Genomic DNA, 22,518 nt, shown 5'->3' with positions numbered 1-22,518 from the left:
GGCAGGATTTCTGGAAGCTCCTGCACTATCCCTGCTTCAGGATAAAGCTGGCCTCTCTGCATCTCAGCTTGCCTGGCTCGGGGCTGGAGGGCCACGCCTACCTTCTCCAGGTCCAGCTGGAGCATCCACGGCCCATTGAGGCAGAGCTGGAAGGTGAGAGTACTGCAGTCTGGGAAGACGATTTGCAGAGTGTTCAGAGGCTTTGTTCACTTCAAGGCAGAGGGGTCTTTCCTGGCTTTGACAGGCACAGGGGAAGTCAGCTACTTGAGTGAAACTGTTTCTTTCTCTTGCTGCAGTACCATCTCCAGAGCTCCCTCCAGCTCCAGAGACAGAGCAAGGGCCAGCTCCATGGCTAGATCCAGCTCCAGCTCTAGTTCCACCACCTGTGCTAGAGCTGGAGCCAGTGTCACCTCCATCAGTCCCTCCAGGGCCAGAGCCACCACCAACATCAGCTCCAGCCCCAGAGCCAGCTCCTGAGCTGGAGCCAGCTGGACCATTGGCTCCAGGGAGAATCTTCCCTCCACCTGGAGAGATAACAGCAGAGCCAGATCCAGCCCCAGAGCCCACCTGCCCCTGGGATGTGACCACCAAGAACCTGCTGAGGGAGGAGAAGCCTGACTTCTTCTAGTTCCCTCCCCGGCTGGTGGCAGAGCAGTTGACACTGATGGATGTGGTGAGCAGCAGGGCTCTCGGGGCAGGTGGGGTCGGCCTTCCCTGTGCCATCAGCTGCCCCACACCTGCCATTTCCTGATCCAGACTCCCATGATCTCGGTCCAGCTTCCCCACATACCCTCATGTGACCTGATCAGCCTTCTTAAGTCCCAAGCCTTTGCTGTCCTCATGTGGACAGTAGAGATGGACACTGAGAGCAGCTGCCATGCAGAGTGGTTGTGCAGATGGATGAGGTGGAGCAGAGAGGAAGTTGGGCAGAGTCTGCGCTTTGGTGGGGGAGGGGAGCACACTGAAGTGCTGTCTCGTCCTTGGGTAGTTCACTCATTTGCCCAGGAGGCCTGAACAGCGTCAGCACTAATTAGGCACCTCATGTGTACATGACTATATGGCAGACAAACAAATAAAGCCCAGGGTTGTTTCTGCCTCGGGGGAATGTGCATCTGAAAGAGGAGTCAGACCCCAGGATGGTCAGAATGGGTGGAAGATGCCCCTTGAGATGGTCAAGTATGAGCCGAGTTCTGGTGCTTGGAGGAAGTGAGACTGGGCGGCGAGCACATGCCACTTCCCTGCGCCACAGTATAGGTTCCGGGGTCATCCTGTGCTGGGTCCCCTCAGGGGACACAGGCAAGACCCAGGGACTCCCACAAGCCTCAGGCCGCATTCTCAGCTTCCTGAGCTCCAGCTCTCACCACTGACCTGGCCTGGGACTGGGGGCTACGGATGCTGAGCTGGGCTGTGGCAGGGCTGGGTGACACTCCCTGTCCTCCCCAGGAGCTCTTCAAGAAAGTGATGCCCCACGACTTCCTGGACTCCATCTGGTCCCCGTGTGACAACAGGGGCAGTGAGCACCTGGCACCCAGCATCCATGCCACCGTCACCCACTTTAACAGAGTGGTCGAATGTGTCGTCACCACCTGCATTGGGGACCCGAGCATGACGGCCCAGGACAGGGCCAGGGTGGTGGAGCTCTGGATCCAGGTGGCCAAGGTAAGATGTGGGAGGCCCTGGGAGCCCCTCTCTGGAGTCGGGGGAACTGCCCCTTCTCCTTTCTGAGCTCTCAGGATTGAAGTCCGTGGTCTGAGCCTTTGCACAATCCTTAGGCCCCTCCTGCCAGGCCTCGATGACCTGAATCCTGGTCCCAGTGTTGGGAAGCTCACTCTTTCCTTGGGTTGAGCTAAAATCCTCCTCCCTGGGAGTGTTCCTCATCAGGGTCCAGCTGTGCCCTCCCTGGGTTCCCTGAGCCGCTGTCTCATCCAGGACAGGAGACATGAATGAGGGGACAGAAGCCAGAGGAAGCAGGGCTCCAGCTCCCCCTCACAGCTCATTCCCTTGCCTTCCCTAGGTGTGCCAAGGCCTGAGGAACCTTTCCTCTCTCCATGCGATCCTCTGGGCTCTGCAGAGCCCCTCCATTCAGCGTTCAAAAAAGACATGGAGACAGGTGGCCAGGTGGGTAGGCCTCTTTCCATGCGAGCACCACGTGGGTGAACCAGACACCCCCAACAGGGTTGCCATTGCCCCTCAGTCAGCTGGGACCTCCTGGGAAACAGTGAACCCTGGGGATAGGGTCTGACCTCCTTCACAGGCTTGGAGTCTTTCTGAAAACTTAGGCCAGTGGTTCTGCTTCAGGAATCAGTTTCCCTAAGTGCCAGATCGTGGCTTGAGCCAAATTGAAGATTTTCAAGTGTTTGCTTTGCAGCAACAGAACTCTCTGTCCACATGCAATCAAGACTGTATAAAACACATCTGCTGAGTAGATAAGAGAATGGAGACCCCAGGTGACAACAGGAGAGCTCCCTCCCCAGTCCCAGAGACCTCAGGGCTCAGAGGACACAGTGAAAACGCTCATCCAGGGTGTCGGGATCTTCTGGGTTTTCAAACAAAAGGGATTTACCCTTAAACCACCCCACAGTGTTTCTTTCCTTTTTTCCTTCCTCAGGAAGAACTGTCAAAAATTTAAAAACTTGGTCAAAACAGACCAGTGGGAGAGAGGGAAGCTGCTCATGGAGGTGAGTGGAGGCTGGAGATCTGGAAGGAGGGGAGGTGAGGTGGGGAGGGACCAGGCAGGATGTGCTTTGTTTAGTTTTTCACTTAAAGTTTCCCTGAGAAATAACGGTCTGTCTTGTCCAGCTGGACAGGAAGCGGGGGGGGGGGGGGGGGGGTGAGCTGCAGGGGCAGGTGGGGACTATTTGGGGCAGAGGCCTTGGTCACGGGATAGAGTGATGTCAGCTGAACTGTTTCAGGAGGTGAGGAACTGGCAGAATGAACAGGTCTCTGGCTTCCATGCGGGCCCATCAGCTGGCCCTAAACTCCCTCGAGGCTGGTGGATGAGTGGAGTGCTGCTCCTTCTGTTTTCACTGCACCTCGCAGGGGAGGGCACCTTGCCAGCCCCAGGGACAGGCACTGTGTGGTCACACAGGCCAGGTGGACACATGAACTGCCCAGCCTGGGGACAAATGGTGGATCTGGGACAAAATTGTGTGCTATCTGGGACCCCCGACTCCACCCCGACAGTGATCACTGCTGACAACCCAGTGAGAGTCCTCCCTGGTGCTTTGTTGACAAGGATACACCCCAGATGGCAATGAGAATTATCAGGGAACCTACAGATTCTTAATGGACATTTCTGAACAGGACATTAGAAGTTTCCAAGAAAAAAAGGAAGCAAATGTCACCATCACCCAGTGTCCTAGTCACCTTCTGCACTGTCACTCAGATGTGGCACAAGGGGGTCCCCTTCTTGAGTGAATGAAGGAGGAGTTCTGTGCAGGGTCCATCCTGAGGGGATCCTAGGGAGCTGAAGCCTTTGGCATGGCCTCAGGTCCAGCCTGGAGTCAAAAAATGCCAGGGAGCTGGGACATGCAGAAGCGAATTAGAAGGGCCCCCCAAGACACCTTGTGCCTCCCGATCCATGGCTCAGGCTGACTGAGGGCCTGAACACACCCCGAGAGTCCAGAGGACAGGACCTTGGTCAGAGGTGTGTCTGGAGGAGGAGTGAAGGCCAGGGGCCAGGGCCTCTGGCTGGGAGGGGGAGCGGTCTCCTCTGTGGGCCCCTGAGCAAGTCACTGCCCCTCTGTGGGCCTCGGTCTCCTCATCTGGGAAATGGAGGGAGATGATCTGTGGTGCAGGCCTCACAGGGGTGATGAGGTACAAGGGGGAGAGGAATGTGCAGGAGCTTTGTGCTCCTCCTCCTCGAGGGGGGAGGGGAGAGCACTGGTGACAGTCAGATGACACTGAGTCCTCAGGGGACCCTGGGAGGCAGGGGGAGTCCTCCTCACACTTCCTGATGAGGAGAGAGGCTTAGGGGCCTGGGCAAGCCTGAGGGCACAGAGGAGGGAGTGTTGAGCTGGGATTGATCTGGAATCAGAGCACTCTGGAATGGGAGCAGCCATAGACACCAGATGTCCAGGGTCCGGGATCAGGGGCCTGGGAGATATGGGGAAGGGAGCATGGCCTCCCTGAGCCTGTCCTTGACCCTGCAGGAGGTGACCTCTGTGTGGGCCACCCTAGAGATGGACCCCTAGGGAGCCCAGAAGAGACAGCAGCAGCAGGTGAGGGGGCCTGAGGGGGAGGGTCCAGGTGTCAGAGGAGGAGTTCTCCCCCCTCACGGCTGGAGGCCTCCTCAAGGAGGGGTCCCTCCTCCCCCAGCCCAGGTCCTGGAGCCCCAGAGCCTGAAATGCCTGCCCTGGAAGTGACCAGGAGGAGGCCTGGAAGGCTCGGCCCAGGATGTATTAGGGAGGGGAGGGGCAGGGACCACACACCCTGTGATTTGCCAAAAGCCTCCCCTGGGAGGTGACTGGGGCAGTTGGGTGGTCCTGGAGGGGGCAACGGGGGGGAGGCTGCTGAGAGTCCTACGCTGCTCTCTGTGGGAGTCTGTGGTGGGCAGGAGGCTGGGGTGAAGGGATTTGGGGGAGGGTCCACGGGGGCACTGAGAGCTGGGACTCATCACCACTCCCACCCTGATTTCACAGGGTGTCGTCCCCTTCCTGGGCACGTTCCTCTATCACCTGGAGCTGCTGGACATTGGGATGGAGGATGATCTGGAAAGGAGTGAGCCTGGAGGCGGGGCCAGGGAGCAGGATCCTGAGGTTTGGGAGGCGAGAGCCCTGCACTGGGCCCTGAGCTCTCAGTACCTGGCAAACCTCCTCTCATGAGAGCCCCACGGCCACCCCTGGGAGCTGTGGAGTCAGGCCACTCTCAGTGATGAGTGAATGGAGGCTCCGCGTAAGCCCCCCACCCGACTCCCCAGACTGGGGAAGCTCAGAGCTGCCTGCCTGCAGAGCTGCAGGAGGCTGTGTCTGAGCTGGACTCAGCCTCCCCCTCAGGCCCTGCTCTTGGGGGAGTGCCATCAGCCCCTGCAAGTCAGGAAGCACATCTGTGGTCCAGCTGCCCCTTCCTGCTTGAGGCCTCAGTCTCCCTGTTTGTCATCAGAGAGGGTGGGCTGCAAGGTCTCTGCCCTCAGCTCCCCTGTCCCTCCTGCTCTGGAGCCCAGAGCCTGGCCCAGTGTCAAGTTCTCTTTGTGGAAAGGTCTGCCCTCTGCTGGGCCCTGGCAGTCCTGGAGCCTCAGAAGGGGTGGGATGGGGGCTGGTTATGGGCTTAGGGGGCTGTTTCTAATGGACATTGGCTGTCTCCCTTCAAGGGACATCTGGTGAACTTCCAGAAATGGCATGATGTGAGCAGCTGTGGGGAGCGTGGGGAAGTGGAAATCACAGACCTCTCCTGGCAAGATGTTATGTGTCCTCATCCCTCGGGTCTTGCATTTATTGGGAGAGTTAGATCCACAAAGCTGGGGATCCCATCACGGTGGCGGGTGCGGGAGGGGCTGGCATCAAGGACACCTTCCTGAATGAGGAACTAATTCAAGGCAACTGTGAGGACAGGCAAGTCCTGAATGGAGTGGGAAGGAAGGAGGGTTCCCAAGTGAGCACAGACCCCAGACCAGATCCTCACTTCCCACAAGTCCCTGGCAGGGTTTCCCACCCAGGCCCTGTCTGCATCCAGTCCTTCCTCCTAGAAATTTAAAGTCATTGTGAAGATCCAGCTGCTCCAGCAGGCTGCAAATGAATACGACCTGAAGCCCAAGGAGCAATTTGGGGCCTGGTTCCAGGCCATGGAGCCCCTCAGTATCGATGAGAGGTGAGGGGGACAGGAGTTGGGTGAGGACAGGGCAGACTATCTCTGATGCCCAGCTCCAGAGCCTGTGGCCTGGCTGCCTGATCAGCCCCAGACCTCATTGCATGGTGACCCATGGGGCCCTGGGACTCCAGCTGCTGGCAGGCTCTGGGAGGGACTCCTGAGGTGTGGCTCCTGGTAGCTCACGGGCCGCTCTGTCCTGTAGCTACTGCCTGTCCTGCCAGCTGGAGCCCGCACACCAGAAGGCGAGCAAAATGCGGCTCTTCAAGAGAAAGAGGAACCGGCCATCCTCCAGTTCAGGGCCGAGTGAGTGTTGGGACCAGGAGCGACTGAATCCAGGGGCTCAGTACAGCTTCGGGCTAAGCATGAGACTGGATCCCAGCTCCAGTGCTGACCAGGCCTGGGACAGGCCACTCCCCTCTCCTCTCTGGGACTCGGTTGCCTCCTTTGAAATGGGTGGTGCTAAATGATGCCTCCCGCGTTGGGGACGAACGGGGTGCTGTTGATGGACTGAGCACTCGGCACAGGGTTTGGATCAGAGTGCAGGGGGGCAGGGAGGTGTGCCATGAATCTCAGGGTGGCACCCCAATAGAGTCTGTTTCTTCTCTTCAGCCGCCAAGCCCTTGGCAACGAGCCCTCACACTCTGGAGACCACCACACATTCAGCTCCTCCTGAGCAGCAGGGACACTGGGGCCCTCGGGGTGCACTGGGCCAGCTCTTCCCACTCTGAGTGAAGTAGCACATCCTATGTATGACCTTTCCCGGTTTCCCCTAGAGCCCCAGAGGGAGGGCATGACCCCCTCCAAATTCCTGACATCTCCACTGCAGTGCCCATTTTCCCATTGGGGAGGAGCGATATTATTTCTTTAATAGTAAATGGTAGATTTGACTCTTATGTTATATCCTGTTTCTGTCACAGCCTGGGTGTTGTGGTGTGGTTCTTTCACTGCTTATGCTCATATAAATGAGACACAGAATCTCATTTTCCTCCTTGAATTAAGAACTCGTGTATGGTCACAGCTTATTGTATGTGGGAGAAGGGAGGAGGGCCAGTCTCCTCCCTGGCTACTGAATGACACCCTCAAGTCCCCCTTCCTCAGAGGACAGGTGCATTTCAGTGTGGTTCACCTGGGCCAGGAGCAGATACAGCCCCTCATATCTCCCTGGATTTAGAGGTTGAAGGCACTTTCCCAGGCAGAGGAACAACCACTGAAATATGGGTGTCTTTCAAATAGCACTTGCCAGGACCATGTTCTTCCCTAGGACAGCGGCTGTCTTTCTACAGCTTTCCAGGAAGAAGGAATGTTTTCTGCTTCTCTTGTTGAGATTTCTTTTGATCAAATATTGAAACTTGCAGTTTTCTAATCAGTCTCCGGATTTGCATCAACACTAAATGAGGAAAAATGTAACAAGACAAAAGTTTGCCTGTGGAAGGGACAAGGCCAGAGGAAGACCATGTGCAGATGGACTAAGGGCCCACAGGACATCCCCCTCAGGCCGCCTGTAGGGCTCCCTGTTCACCCTTTGCCTATATCGGAATCCTCCTGGGATCCTGGCCCATGCCCTTGGAAGTCCTTTTTCCGCTTGTTTCATATCCAGAGGGAAAGATTCACGATGCAGCTTTTAAAGCTACAACAGGACTTTGTTCCATAAACCTCACTGCTCCCTGTGAACTAGGATTTCCAGCATCCCTGCACTTCCTTATATGATTCATTTAGGGCAGAAATTCCCTAGAAGGCCCCCAGCCTCTCTGTCAGGTACATTGTGGCCATTTCCCCCTGGCTGGGCCTAATGGATCAGGGGTGAGCTCTGGTTTGCCAAGACAATGGACCGTAATCCTGGCCAGTGAATGACCCACACTGTCCATTGCTGCTCAGGGTGACATCTGGGCCCATGTGGTTCTGAAGTTCATGGTCTCAGAGGATCGCTAGTTTACACATTTACTCATGTTGTTACCAACTTGTTCCAAAGGTGCAGCTGGGCCCGAGCTCCTAGAGCACGTAAATGGCTGTGTTCTTCTCCCTAGGCTGTGCTGTGGTTATGTGGAGTTGTGTTACAGGGATGTGAAACTTTCCTGTTGGGAGTTTTGAGAGATGAGGCACGAGAGGGGCAGAGATGCGGGGTCCAGCAGGGGAAAAATGCCAAACTGATGATCCACGGGAGTGCACAGACACAGCCTTACCAAAATACTGAAATGCTGCCCATGTGGGTGCTGAACAGACATTGCTCTGAGGTCACCCCAAGAACCCACCCATGACTAAGAACTGAAGGGTTACCACCTGGCTTTTTGAACATCATCCCCTGAAAACACCCTGTAAGACAAGGGCCATCGTCTTGAATTCCTTGGTACTTCTTCCCCCTCCCTTCTGAAGCCTGCTAGTGTCACCCAGGGAGGCCATTTCAGTTCAGCCAGAAGCGGAGTATAAATCCTGGTTCCCACAGCCTCAGCCCTTCCTGACAGGGCACAGCCGTCCAGAAAAGTGATTTGCTAAAGCAGGGTTGGTGAGCCTGTACTTTCCCTCCAAAGAGAAAGAGAAATGCCAGGTCCTAGGGCTAGTCTAGAGTTCAGAGGAAGGCCTGGGTGTCCGAGTGGTTTCTCCTGCAGGACTTTGAGGCTCCTGAAAGGTGACCCTCCATGTAGGAATATTTACTAAGTCTTGTGCCTACCACATGGAAGAGGACTGACAACTTTTTGCATCTTTGGGCTTCCATTGAACAAAAGTGCATTGACAGCCACCCAGAAGAGGCCCACGTTTGCAGCCTGGGTCATATATCCCACAATATGTTTTCTGCATTCATGAAAATTTAACATATATATACATATATGTGTGTGTGTGTATATATATAATACACACACTCAAACTTAATCATTACTGAATAAGAAAAATATAACAATCAAATCCATGTTTTTGCAGCTGGTCACCTTTTCATATCTGGTATTTATAACTACCTTCTTTCATTACCCATTTCACATTCGCTTTGCCCTCAGCAAGCACCTCAACTGGTCGTGGTTCTCTGCCTGTTTGGGTCCGTAACCTTCATTCTTGAAGTGCCTGGGCCATAAGTAGTCCTGCCTGGATGGGTTTCTTGTAGTTCTCCATTGGCATCTATACTCCCACTCAGGTCCCACTGACACCATGGAGGGGCTCATCCATGGTGTTCGGGTGGGGTAGAGTGAGTATTGTCAAAATTGTTTCTGTCCTGCTGAGCTTCCTGTATCCTGACCCTTTGGCCGGAGAGAACAGGTTTTTCTTAGGGGTGTTTGCTATTTGTTCGGGTCTGTTGGTGATTACAGGTTGCAGGTTTCTCTGGTGATCAGAATGAGATAAATGGGAGATTCAAAGGAAGACTAAGGAACTCATAGCTGTGTTGTTCCTCAAATGCTGAGGTCCTTAGCGAGTCCACCTTCCTCTTTCTATCTCTCAGTCTTCATACAATTGTCTGTGGAATTATTTCCAAGGTTTTTAATTGTATTTAGTAGGGAGAAACAGGAAAAGTGAGTCTATACCATCTTGTCCAGAACCAAGAGCCACATTATAATTTTTTCTCTATGATTTGGACGTTTCTTATTAATTTTTTTGCTTCATATTTTTCATATTTTGTTAACCTAATAAAGGACCTCTTTTATCTATTATGTTTTCTTATTCTATTTTTTCTGTGATGATTTGAACATTTCTTGTTAAGCTTTTGCTTCATGTTTTACATGTTTATTGACCTAATGAAGCATTCTTTTTTTCTGTTATATTTGCACATGTATTATCCTCAGGTATAAAAAGCTTCTTACATATGGATCTTTTATACAGTCACCATAATAAGCTTACTGAGCAGAAATGGAATTGTGAGTAGAGCCTCTCAGATTTCCTAGGCAGATGATCTTGTCATTAGGAATATTAATGATGCTCAGATATTCTTGTCTTGTTATATATATATAACTTGGGAGTTCTTCCAATCCTTAATCATTTATGATTGTTACAGACTGAGATGTGCCCCCCTCAAAAAGCTCAATGTCGAAATCCTAACCCTCAGTACCCTAGAACATGACTGCATTTGAAGACAAGTTCTTTATAGAGGTAATTAAGTTAAAATGGGGTCATTAGGGCAAGCCCTAATCCAATATGACTGCTGTCCTTCTAAGAAGAGGAAAATTGGACACAAACATGGACAGAGAGAAGACAATGTGACAACACAGGGAGAACATGGCCACTTACAAGCCAGAAAGAGAGGCTTGGAACAGACCCTTCCTTCCTGACTCTCAAAAGGAACCAACCTTGCCAAGATCCTTCCATCCTAACTCTCAGAAGGAACCAACCCTGCCAACACTTTGATCTCAGATGTCTAGTCTCTAGAACTGTGAGAAAAAAAATTTCTGTGGTTTAAGCCACCCAGTCTGTGGTACTTTGTTATGGAAGCCCTGGTAAACTAATACAGGGCTTAATGCTCTTTTAGTGTTTTCCAAATTAGGGAAGGTCTTTTCATTCTGTGAGTTATATATTACAAACGAGTATTACATTTTCTCAAATTTTTTTTTATTGTGGCAAAAAACCACACAACATAAAATTCACCCTGCCAACAATTTTCAAGTGTACATTACAATATTGTCAACCACATGCGCAGTGTTCTGCAACAGATCCTCAGGCCCTCCATCCTCCACGATTGAATCTCTACACACACCAAACAACTCCTCACCTCCTCCTACCCCCAGCCCTTGATAACCACTATTCTACTTTGCTTCTATGAGACTAACTACTTTAGATACCTCCTATCAGTGGAATCATGCAATATCTGTCCTTTTATGTCTGGCTTACTTCACTTAGCATAATGCCCTCAATGTTCATATGTGTTGTAACGTATGACAGGATTTCCTTCCTTTTTAAGGCTGAATAATATTCCATTGTATGGATATACCCCATTTTCTTTACCCCTTCATCAATGCACATTTAGGGCATTTCCACCTCTTGGCTATTGTGAATAATGCTGCAATGCATTTTCTCCAATGTTTTCCTGGCACTTAGTGAGTCTGAAAATAATTCTTCTTATGTATATTAGTTAATGTGATAAATTAACTTTCTAAATGTCTAAAGTTTAAGTATTTGTCACTCTACAGATGAACCTTGCCTATGTGTTGTATTGATATCAGTACATTAAAAATTTAAGAATTTTGCCTTGAATGTTTTGTTATAATGGCTTTGTGTGTGTGTTTTCAGGAGGCTTGCATAATATGAGAGTTCCCTCATTTTTTTTTTTGGTGAGGAAGGTTGGCCCTGAGCTAACATCTGTTGCCAATCTTCCTCTTTTTGCCCAAGGAAGATTGTCACTGAGTTAACATCTGTGCCAATCTTTGTCCACTTTGTATGTGGGACGCCACTATAGCATGTCTTGATGAATGGTGTGTAGGTTTGCACCTGGCAGAGGAACCCACAAATCCTGGGCGGCCAAAGCGGAGCATGCGAACTTAACCACTACACCACCGGGCCAGACACAGAATTCTTGGATCCTTGAATATTTAGTAGAGTTTTCTAGTAAAACTTTAGGATAGGAAGTATCTTCCTTGATGTGAGGCAGAGGGCAGAAAAATATTAAAGTGCTTGATATATTTAACCAAATCAAAAGAAAACTGTAATTTTATTAAATTGTTCTTATATACTCTTTGCTTATTTATGAGAATGGCACATATATTAATGAAAATAAAATTCAATAAATAATTTTAAAACAAAACAATATCTATTGAGAACTTCTGTGAAATTTGAAAATTTTAGCAACATGCTGTCACCAATTTCCTCATCTGTAAAATGGAGATAATAGCATCTTCCTTATGGGTTGCTGTGAAAATACTCAAGAGTAATGTATGTAAAATGCTCATCATCATATCGTTTGGAAAGCGATGCCCCATTGATTTTTCCACCAGGATGATTACAGATTTTTTTATGCTTGAACTCTGCAGTTTTCAAAATACATTCTACTGTTGCAAAGTGAATCACTTTTATCAATTTTTTGTAGTTTGATGTCCCTTTGGAATAGAAATTCAGGCCTCTGAGTGTGTGTGTGTGTCTATAAATACATATCTCAAATAATACTTTAAGCGTTATGATGAAAAGTTGCCTTCTCCACTCTTTACTCTGATTTTCAGAAACAACTTCTTTATTTTTCTGTTTGAAATGATCTGTTTCTATGTTAGCTCCTTATGCAGCTTTTGACTTTTTCTAATCTTTTCTGAAAAAATTAGCATGAAGTTCTCTTACATACATTAAAACATAATCCCCCTCACCCAACATAATTATTTAATGAATTAGGATAAATCAAAATTCAATGTCTATTGTTTTATTACATAAATGTTTACCATTTTATGACATATGAATCTAATCAGAGATGGCCACATAGGATACTATGAATACATTTTCTTTCTCACTTTTTCTTTTGACCTTTTAAGTGGTAAAATCCGTTGTTTCTTTGTTTTCTTCCTATCAAATCATCACTGGTTCACCCATCTCCACCAGAAATTTAAATCAGTTTTCAGTAACTTCAGACACATGAGACAATTTATCAGCTGCAGGTTTTGCTTGGGGACACCCCTCTAGGGCTTGAACATATACACACGCATACACATACACACCCTATCTGGAAGGATAGAGGAGAAAAGGATGTTTATCTCTGGACAAAAGGACAGGGAGACAGTAGTGGGACTGAGAACATTTTACTGACTTTGTCTTACCCCTTGAAGTTTTCCTATATGTGCGTCTATGATGTAGTCACTTCACCCCCAAAATTACTTAATTAAAATAGCGTTAGATCCTTATCTACTGGCTTGGGGCACCAAGTTGTAGAGAAATGTGAATATATGATCCAATTTTTAAAAAAATTAATAATAGTACACACGCACCAAATATTGAAAATGCTAAATATGGGCATGTAGTTCTAGTGGGCTGTGTGAGACGGTGTGATTGGAGAACGGACTGAATAAAAGTTGTTAAGTATCCTGCTACCGGGTACAGTCTAGGGATCCACAGAAAGCCCCCGACTCCAGGCCAGGGGCTGGAGCTGATTTCCTCCCACTGTAAAGCCTGCGTAACCTATTGCAGCACCGCTCCCGCCTTCTCCCGCCACTAGAATTGGTCTCCGCCCACCGTCTCGCCCTCCGACTCTAGCCCCGCCCCCAGACCTGGTAACAACCACTGCCTCACGGCCAGACCTAATCCCCGCCCACAGCCCTGCCCCCAGAACTGATCTCTGGCCACCGCCCCGCCCTCCAGGCCTGGTGTCACTCACACCCTTGTCCCCGCCCACAGCCCCGCCCCTAGAACGAGTCCCGTCCCTAGTGCTGACCCAGCCCGCAGCCCAGCCTCGTACTCACTCTATAAACTAGACACCTCCCTTGAGGCTGGGGTGCGCGGCCCCACCCCGCCCGCCGCCTCAACCCGGAGCCCCCAAACTTCCCGCTCTCCGGGGAAGGCCCGCCCAAGACCGGAAACAAATGGAGAGCGTCCCGCCCGAGACCGGAAGCGGAAGCGCGGGCGGCGCCGTGAAACAGCCGGGTGGGTCTGCGTGGTGAGTCCTGTCTTCTCGGCGCGGACGGGATTTCCGTCGCCGTTCGGCCTCAGGGGCGGGGCTCGGTGAGCGGCGGGCGTCCCGGCTCCGGTCTGGTTCCAGGGAGGGGCTTGGGCCGCGGGCAGCCTCGTCACGGCCAGGCGTCCCTCCGTCCCCCCGGAGCCCCGTGTACCCCGGGCTGTTCGCTCAGGGCGCCCGAGGCTGCTGTTCCTCCCGGCTCCGGGCGCCGCCGGCCCCTCCTCAGAGTCCCCGTCACCGTCCTCCGTGTGATTTTGTCCCCAGGGGGCTTATCCGCGTCTGGAGGCGGTGTTTGGGTTGTTACTAATGGGGGCGCTCCTGGCATCTAGGGGGGGAGGCAGGGATGCTGCTCAGCGTCCTCTAGGGCCCAGGACGGCCCGACAGAGAATCATCCGGCCCCAAATGTCAGTGGTGCCGAGGTTGGGAAACCTGCTCCAGGGCCTGAAAATCTCCCCAGCCCTGAATGAAGTGTGGGAATTGTTTAGTCAGGGAGTCACTTACAGGGGCCCTAAATGACAAGCTTGTTTAAAGGGTCTGGAGTCACCAAAAAGTCTCTATCCAGCCAAATGAGTTGAGCGACTCAAGTGCAGACAGCACGAAGCTGCTTCTCCCATCTTGGGGAGCAGGTGGCTGGATAGGAATCGGGAAAATCCAGTCACAGACAACAGTTACAGTTAAATAAGTAAATACAAAACAGAAAAGTGAATGGAGTGGCCTTTCCATCCATCTGCTGTATTACTCCCTTTAAAAGGACTCAAAAGCAATCTTTGTGCTTTTTTTCCCCCCTCAGCCAAGAAAAGCATCCATGGAGCTCAAGTTTGAGGTGAAACCAGGCTCAGGGTCCACCTGTCCTTGCTGATCCGTGGATTTCTGTGTGACCAGGTGAGTACCGTGTGGACCTGGTACCAACAGGTTCCAGCAGCCTCCAGTGTGCAGAAGACCTGCTGGTGGGCTTTCCTGGGCTCAGGTTGTCACCACAAGGAGTCACTGAGAGAGAGGGTATCTTGGGAAAAATTGTTGATGTTCGATGGATTAAATTCAAGGGAAAGAGAGTAAGGTATGTGTGGTTCTGCGTTTGTAAATAACTCAGTGAATACAACTATGTGCAAATAATATGTTAAACAAACATATGTAAATAACTGTGAATATGTGTAACAGTAGAGAAATATAGATTTACTTGCATTTCATAATACTCGATATGTCAGGCTTTTATATATAATGTAAATATATAAATGCTTTGCCTGTATATGTAGTATTACAAAACATCCCATTAAATATTAGCAGAATTACTCAGGAATATTCCTCAGGCCCATGTTCTAAAGCCGTATAAATTCTCCACAAAGATTCAAAATATGGGGGCACCCGGGGAAAAAGATGATTTGAACTTGTTTATATTAGTAACAGAAATTTACATTTGAACTGGCCAGTAGCCAGATGTATTTTGAGCAATTTTTTTTTTCTTTATGAGATTTCAAATCATTGGAGGAATATTAAGCAACACCTTGTAGATAGAAAGGCAGGACACTAGTCTCCAAAAGACTGTCCTCTCCACCTTGCCTTCTAAAGGGAATTAACTTTGTTTCTTGAATCTTTTCTGAAATAACAGTCTGATGATTCACGTTGCAGAGAATCTTGTTAAGTAATTTTGTATTTAGTTGTTGGCTTCTACTAATTGTGTTATATGTGTGTGCGCCTTTTTCATTCTAGCTTTCCTGGGACGTTCTTGAGGGGAATGTGTGCTTGTTGTGCAATAGATATTCTTTGATTGCAGAATTTATAGTGACCCACCATCCTCGTTTATTCAGGATGGAGGAGTTTTCCAGGACACAGGACATTTAGTGTTCAAACCAGGACAGTCCTAGACAAACCAGGATGGTTGCTCATCTCATGAGCCAGGCCCTGGGCCACATGCATGGGGACCTGGAGAACCAAACAGACCTTGTTGTGCCTCCATGGAGTTTATATTGTATTCGGGAATTTGGATTTTGAAAAGTTAATGATGAGAGTGATGTGGGAGTTTGGCACAAGGGGACTTAACCTGAGGGGGGAGGGAAGCCCTCTTGAGAAGGACTGATATTTAGCTTGAGAGCTAGAGTTGGGACTGGATTTAGCTAGTTGGAGGGTTAGACTGGAGTGAGGGTGTGGGAGTGTGTTCAAGAGAGCTTTTCAGGCAGAGGGACCCGCATGAGGACACCCCTGAAGCAGAGAGCCTGGTGTGTCCATGAACTGAGAAGAGGGATGGCTGAGCCGAGTCAACACAGTGGGGAGAGGAGAGGTGTGAGCCACGCCGGCGAGGGGGACAGGCTGGACCAGATCAGGTGTGACTTTGGACTCTGTTCTAAGATCAGTGGGAAGACACTGGAGAGATGCGAGCAGATGGGTGATGTGATTGCCATTTAGTCAAAGCACGTGGGTTAAAATGGACTTGAGGGTTAAGAATAAAGACTTAAGAGGCAGATAGGAGGTGTTGGGAAGAATGTTAGGAATAAGATGATTGTTCCCTAGGCCTGGATGATGGCTGTGGAGTAGGAAAGAAATAGACAGAAAAGACTTGGAGTTTAGAGCTGAGAGAATGTAACAGTACTTTCTTGCCTGCATTTGTCAGATGGCACAGGGCGCTAACTGTGCTCCTGCTCCTAGCTGCTGTCCGTGCAGACCTGCAGGTGCCCCCTCACCCAGGTCTGTGTGTTCACCCCACTTTGCCACTCACAGGCCCCCCTCCACATCCTAGAAGGTCAGGCCTGAGTATGTCTAGGGCTGCCCTGTCTACTATGGTAGCCGGTAGCCACTTGTAGCTATTTCAGTTGAACCAATGAAAAATATAATTAGAAATTTGTTTCCTCAGTCACATTAGCCACATTTCAAGTGCTCAGTAGCTGCATGTGACTAGTGAGTATCGTATTGGACAGAACACAAGTACACAACATTTCTATCATCACTGTAAGTTCTATTGGGCAACACTGGTTTAGAGTGGCGCATCCTCTGTGACCCTCTTCCGACTCTGACATATCCAGGGGGGCAGGAGTCACTACTCTCTAAACCGAACAGAGACCCCTCCTGCCCTTCTATGAGAGTTCAGCTCCCAACAGCCCTTGAATGGGCGCTCAGGGCCTGAAAGTGTCCCAGGCACCTTCTCCGCCTGCTCTCTTCCTGGGGGCGCAGTGAGCTGGCTGGATCCCAGCCCTCCTCTCTCTTGACTCAGTAACTATAAGTGTTCCTAACTGCAGATTGGGTCCCTAGTGGGAGGAAGGAGACCTCCTCCCCCTGCAGAGGGGAGGGCAGTTCTACAGCAGGTGTCTGTGTCCACTGGACTCCCACCATGGCAAAGGGAGGGTTTGATGTGAGAGAGAGTGTTAGTTTCCTGTGGCTGCTCACACAAATTACCACAAACTTAGTGGCTTAGAGCAACACAAATTTATTCTGCAGTTCTGAAGGTCAGAAATCCTAAATAGGTCCGCAGGGCTGCATTCTTTCTGGAGGGTCTCGGGGAGAATGTGTTTCCTCTCCTTTTCCATTTTGTAGAGGCCACCTGCATTCCTTGGTTTGTGAGTCCTTCTTCCATCTCCAAAGCCAGCAGTGTGGCATCTTCAGATTTCTGTCTCTTTCTCTCTGACCTCTGCTTCCCTCAGCACATCTCCTTCTCTGACTCTGGCCCTCCTGCCTTCCTCTTATAAGGACCTTTGTGATGACATTGGGCCACCTGGATAATCCAGGATCATCTCCCATCTCAAGATCCTTACCTTAATCACATCTGCAAAATCCCTTTTGCCTTGTAAGGTCACATATTCACAAGTTCTGGGAATGGAACATGGCCATCTTTGGGGCGGGGGCATTAATGTGTCTACCTCACAGGCCCAGGAGTCAAAGACTCCCTGCAGCTCTTTGTTTCCACCTGGCCCAACTCACTCTTAGTGTCCAATGTTCCCTTCCCGGCCCCACTCACACCTTTTATTGCCTTTATCTTTGGGTTGCAGGGAGGACATGCAGAGAGACTTCAAGAAGCCACTTTTGTGTAGTTACATTTGTTGTGTGTGTGTAAGGAAGGTTGGCCCTGAGCTAACATCTGTTGCCAATCTTCCTCTATTTAGTACGTGGATGTTGACACAGCGTGGCTTGATGAGCAGTGTGTAGGTCCACACCTGCAATCTGAACCCGCAAACCCCGGGCCGCCAAAGCAGAGTGCATGAACTTAACCACTACACCACGAGGCTGGCCCTTTACAGAGTGACATTTTAATCTGTGACTCCAGGGAAAGGAGGCCTCTCCTTATAAGAAGGAATCAGTCCATAGACACAGCTTTGTACCTTGATTTCTTTTCACTTAAATTTATTGGAGATAAGAATCTCTGTCAATACCTACAGATCTTCTCTTTCCTTTTTTGGCTGCATGTTTCTTCATTATGTGGATATCCCGTAGTTTATTGATTCCTGTTGATGTTTATTGATTCCAATTCCCTGTTGATGGTCATTTGTGTTGTTTCCAATCCTTCAATGCTATAAATAAGGCTACAGGGAGTAATCTCACTCATGTTCTTTAGTATTTGTGTGTCTCTCAGATAGATTCCTGGTAGTGCAGTTGACAGGGACAGGGTAAATGTTTTTCCATTTCTCTTAACATTGACATATTTCCTTCCATAGGAGTTGTACCCCAGCAGTGTATGAGAATGCCTTTCCGTACAGCCTGGCTAATAAAAGATGCGGCCCACCATGTCTTTGTTGATCTGATAGATAAGAAATGGTGTCAGTGTAGTTGCATTCTACATCTCTGTTCTATGTATAAGATCATTGGTGATTCTACCAAGAGTATTGTCCTTGAAATGGCAGTGGTGGAAACCAAAAACACTTTGGCCGTGATGAGGCAGAGAAACTGGGCAGTAACTGGAAAGAAAGCTGTGCTCTTAGGATAGATTTATTTCCCTGCTACAAATACTACATCGGGTTGAAGTGGTGGGTTGAAGAGTCCAGTAGAGTGGGAGAGCCAGAAGGGGAAGGGTAGATAAGAGATCATCGATAGTATACAGCTCCTAAAAAAGCACGTGGGATGGAGCACAGAACAGAGCTACAGAGTGTTGTCTTACAGAGACAGCTCCCGGTTTGTAACAGGAGAGGGAGGAAACCATGGTGCAGGTTGTCGTTTTGGTGACAAGACTTTTCAGGAAGGTGGATTCCTTCTCAGGATGATTGCTTTGAGAAGTAGGATGCAGGACCATCTGCTGAAAGTAAGGGTGTATTCATTATCTATTGCTGCATAACAAGTTATCCCAAACCTTAGTGACTTAAAACAACAATAACCATGTGTCATCTCACGGTTTTTGTGGTTCTGGAATTCAGGAGCAGCTTAACTGGAAGGTTCTGGCTCAGGACTTTGATGGGGTTGCAGGAGGATATGAGCTGGGACTGCAGTCATCTGAAGGCTTGACTGGTGCTGAAGGACTCACCTCTAAGGTGGTTCACTCACATGCTGTCAAGTTGGTGCTGGCTGTTGGAGGGAGGCCTCAGTTCCCTTCCATGTAGATCTCTCCACAGGGCTGCTTGAGTGTCCTCGAAACATGGCCACTGGCGGTCCCTAGAGCAAGCAGTCCAGCAGAACCAGCAGAAGCTACAGTGCCTTCTAGGACCTAGCCTGGAAGTCACTCACTGTCACCTCTGCTGTAGTTTGTTGATCACACAAACCAGCCCTAATTTGGCGGGGGGGTGGGGGACTCACAAAGGTGTGGACACCAGGAGGCTCGGATCATTGAGGGCTATTTAGGAAGCTGGTTACCATAGGGGAAAAGGTGAGAATGTGAGATTTAGAGACATCAGAGAATGTTTGATGAGTCGGGAGCTCCATGGCCTTGTAGGATTGTCCTGCAGGGTCGAGGACCCTTTGCCTGTTGGAGACCATGGTTTTTTAGAGGTGGCAACATGACAGCTCTTGTGCGGGCTGGTCTGCCCAGATGTTGCCATGGAGCAGGCAGAGGATTGGAATCATGCCTGGTTGGAGTTCTGCTAGGCCAGAGTGAAGGTAGGGGGTAGGGATAAGAAAATTTGTTGAAAGGAAGGATATTGCATTCAGAACTGAGTAAGTATGAAACGAGAAGAGAGAGAAGGTGGACTGAAGCCTTTGTGTGGCAGAAGAAGACATGTAGTAACAGAAAAAAGATGAGTGAACAAGGTAGAAGGTTAGCAAGTTGTATTCAGAGAGAGAAATTTCTGAACTATTGTTCTAGATGGTGGAGCAGTGTTAGGTGATGACAAAGCCTAGGGTGGTGCCCATGGAAATGTGTGCCCAAAGTGGAGTGGAGACAAATCCTAATACTGTGAGAGTCATCTTCATGGATTCTGACATCATCCAAGTGAGATGGGACTGGAGGTTGAGAGAATAATGGGAGTCAGGTGCCAAAGTCTCCGTGAACAGGAGTTGTAGCTGGGACTGTGATTGTGACAACCACGCAGATGGGAAGAATGTGCCCTGAGACTCAGCGAAGCCAAGGACTTAAAATGGGGGGAGCAGTAATGTATTGGTCATACCATTGGGTGCAGAAGAAGAAAAGTTTTGCCATCAACTAGCCCTGAGTTCATCACCTGCTAAGCAAAATAGAGGCCCAGTATCAAATATATTATGTTTGAAGGAGGACATGATGGACGGGCTAAGACAGATTCATCCTCAGTAACCTAGAGAGGGAGAGAGGCTGTGAATACTTGATATTTTCCTGTTTATTCCAGAGCCCTGTCCTGAGTGCTCTGTGGGGTTAGGAGGAACATCCTGGTTCTCCACTGCCCTGTTGTTCAGGAAGATTTACTGAATCACAGGATGGCGGCCATGGTTCTGTCCCCCACTTGTGGTAAGTTCTTGGGTCCTTACAGCCCTCAGAGTCCAGGTGATGAAGGCCCCTGCACCACAGGGGAGGGGGCTGAGCAGGGGAGGTGGGAGTGAGACATGGAGGTCACAGGTATCTGATTGGGCAGTTTTGGGGATTTGGAACTTTGGTGGTTTGAGTGTCTTTGGAGATGTCACCTGTGTGGTGAGTGTGCGGGAGTTTTGGATTTTACTTCTAATTCCTTCATAAACTTGATGAAATAACAGTGCTGTCCCTCAGAATTTTAATTTCCTTGTCTGTGAAATGGAAATAATCTGTTCCTCAAGTGCAGTAAGACCGTTGGTCCTATTTTCTGGCCTGAGTGAGACAGGGCTATGCTCTGGGTGAAAGCTGTGTGTGTGTGTGTGTGTGTGTGTGTGTGTGTGTGTGTGTGTGTGTTGGGGGGTGTTCAAAACAGGTAGATGGAGAAGCCTCCAGATTTGTGCGTGCGTGTGTGTGTGTGTGTGTGTGTGTGTGTTGGGGGTGTTTAAACACAGGTAGATGGAGAAGCCTCCAGATTTGTGCTGTGTGTGTGTTAGGGGATGTTCAACCACAGGTAGATGGGGAAGCCTCCAGATTTGTGAGTGCTAGAACATAGAGCAATCCTGGATTCTTGTGACTCCTTCCTTCTTCTCCAGCTCAGTCTCCCGTGTACCCAGCCTCTCCTCAAAGAGGATGCACAGAGGAGGAAGGGTTCATTCAGGGCTTCCTGACAAGCTGGTTACCGGTGAGTCAGATATTCCTTTCTCCAAATCAGTGTTCCTTTGACCAAACGTTGATTTTGTTTTCTTTCAATGACCTGGAGCCTCACAGCCAAACCAGGTCCTCAGGCATCCCAGGATCTCCGGGCATCTGATGGAGGGTGTGGGGCTACCCCAACAATGTCACTAGATGTCTTCATTTACTACATTGCAAAGCTTCCTCCAGGGTCACTGTCTACATCATGTTCTGCTGAGAGTTTTAAGGGGAAGCAAAGGGAAGACATGACTGTGTCCTAAATTCAAGCAATTGATGATGGCCATTGAGAATCCTTCATACATTTACCATATTTGTCTGATTTCTGCAGTGTCCCAGGCCTGTGCTCAACCTTGGAGATTGAGGGATGTTAGATTGCAGGATTTCACAGTCTCATGGGAAAAGTATCACCTATGTGTTGGAGGTGCATTTAACCTTGGGAGTGGGTGGAAGTAAGTAGACAGGAGATGAGCATTGAGGGCTGAGCCTGGAAGCAAAGGAGAGCAGAGCTCAGCATCTGTGTGGACACCCTGTGCTTTGGGTCTCTTCTCCCTAGTTCTGTCATCCTCGGCCCTTTTCCTGTCAGCATTGGTGAGGATGGTCCTTCGCTAAGGCATGATGTTTGTGGTGGTTTAGGACTTGGTGACCTTTGAGGATGTGGCCGTGGAGTTCACCCCAGAAGAGTGGGCATTGCTGGACGCTTCTCAGAGAACACTGTACAGGGATGTGATGCTGGAGAACTGCAGGAACCTCGCATCTCTTGGTAAGCCTGACATCATTCCTACATTTATTTATTGACTCAGGTAACAAGGCTTTTTTTAGTTCATGTAACATTCACGGAACAGAAAATCCACCATTTTAACCATTTTAGAGTATACAATTCAGTGGCTTTTGATAGATTCACAGTGTTGTGCAACGATCAACACTATCTAATTTCAGAACATTGTCATCACCCCTAAAAGAAACCCATACCCATTAAGTGACCAATACCCGTTACCTTCCCCACTCACTGCTGGCGACCACTAATGTGCTTTCTGTCTCTGTGGATTTGCCTGTACAGAACATTTTATATCATTAAAATCATAATATATGTGATTCTTTGTGTCCGGTTTCTTTCCAGCAACATAATGTTTTAAAGGTTTAGCTATGTTGTAGTATGTTTCAGTTCTTTATTCCTTTTTAGGACTGAGTAGTATTCCATTATATGCACATTCCACATTTTGTTTATCCATTCACTGGTTGATTAACATTTGGGTGGTTTCCAGTTACTGGCTATTATAAATAATGCCTCTGTGAATATTTGTTTACAAGTTTTTGTTTAAACCTGTCTGCAGTTCTCTTGGGTATATATCTAGGAGTGAAATGCCGGGCATATTACCATGTTTAGCTTTTTGAGGAACTGCCAAAGTGTTGTCCACAGCAGCTGCACCAACGCATGAGGGTTCCAATTTCTCCACATCTTCCCCAACATTTCGATTTTTTTTTTTTTTTTTGTGAGGAGGACTAACCCTGAACTAACATCTGATGCCAATCCCCCCCTGCCCCTTTTTTTTCTTTCTTGAGGAAGATTGGCCCTGGG

The 22,518-nt window shown here is 49.2% G+C and overlaps 2 protein-coding genes and 1 pseudogene across 7 annotated transcripts in view; 2 read left to right on the top strand and 1 right to left on the bottom strand.

Moving 5' to 3' along the window:
* LOC131394240 (adhesion G protein-coupled receptor E1-like) overlaps window positions 1–22,518 on the bottom strand; it is a 737,363-nt pseudogene that overhangs the window by 69,532 nt on the left and 645,313 nt on the right.
* Window positions 1–22,518, top strand: part of LOC131394485 (zinc finger protein 558) — a 141,499-nt gene that overhangs the window by 104,411 nt on the left and 14,570 nt on the right. For 2 of the 5 annotated variants that reach the window (XM_058525858.1, XM_058525853.1), the window contains exons 2-5: window positions 14,154–14,245; window positions 20,071–20,189; window positions 20,843–20,931; window positions 21,576–21,702. In XM_058525858.1, the coding sequence (XP_058381841.1) occupies window positions 20,159–20,189; window positions 20,843–20,931; window positions 21,576–21,702 (247 nt within the window). In that variant the 5' untranslated portion in view covers window positions 14,154–14,245; window positions 20,071–20,158. The other 3 variants (XM_058525855.1, XM_058525854.1, XM_058525856.1) reach the window with 3 other exon arrangements.
* Window positions 99–5,755, top strand: LOC131394491 (ral guanine nucleotide dissociation stimulator-like). Of its 2 annotated transcripts, XM_058525870.1 has the most exons (7): window positions 99–153; window positions 297–673; window positions 1,444–1,659; window positions 2,015–2,118; window positions 2,609–2,678; window positions 4,152–4,220; window positions 4,641–5,755. In XM_058525870.1, the coding sequence occupies exons 2-6, from the start codon at window positions 665–667 to the stop codon at window positions 4,191–4,193; spliced, it is 441 nt and encodes a 146-aa protein (XP_058381853.1). In that variant the 5' UTR covers window positions 99–153; window positions 297–664; the 3' UTR covers window positions 4,194–4,220; window positions 4,641–5,755. The 2 variants fall into 2 exon arrangements, with proteins under 2 accessions (XP_058381853.1, XP_058381852.1); XM_058525869.1 differs by lacking the exons at window positions 99–153; window positions 297–673 and having other exon boundaries at window positions 1,317–1,659.

Source organism: Diceros bicornis, chromosome 30 (assembly GCF_020826845.1).
Source record: "Diceros bicornis minor isolate mBicDic1 chromosome 30, mDicBic1.mat.cur, whole genome shotgun sequence".
Classification (NCBI taxonomy): Eukaryota; Metazoa; Chordata; class Mammalia; order Perissodactyla; family Rhinocerotidae; genus Diceros; species Diceros bicornis.
Note: the sequence above shows the minus strand (reverse complement) of the source record. Positions and strands in the feature narration are given on the sequence as shown.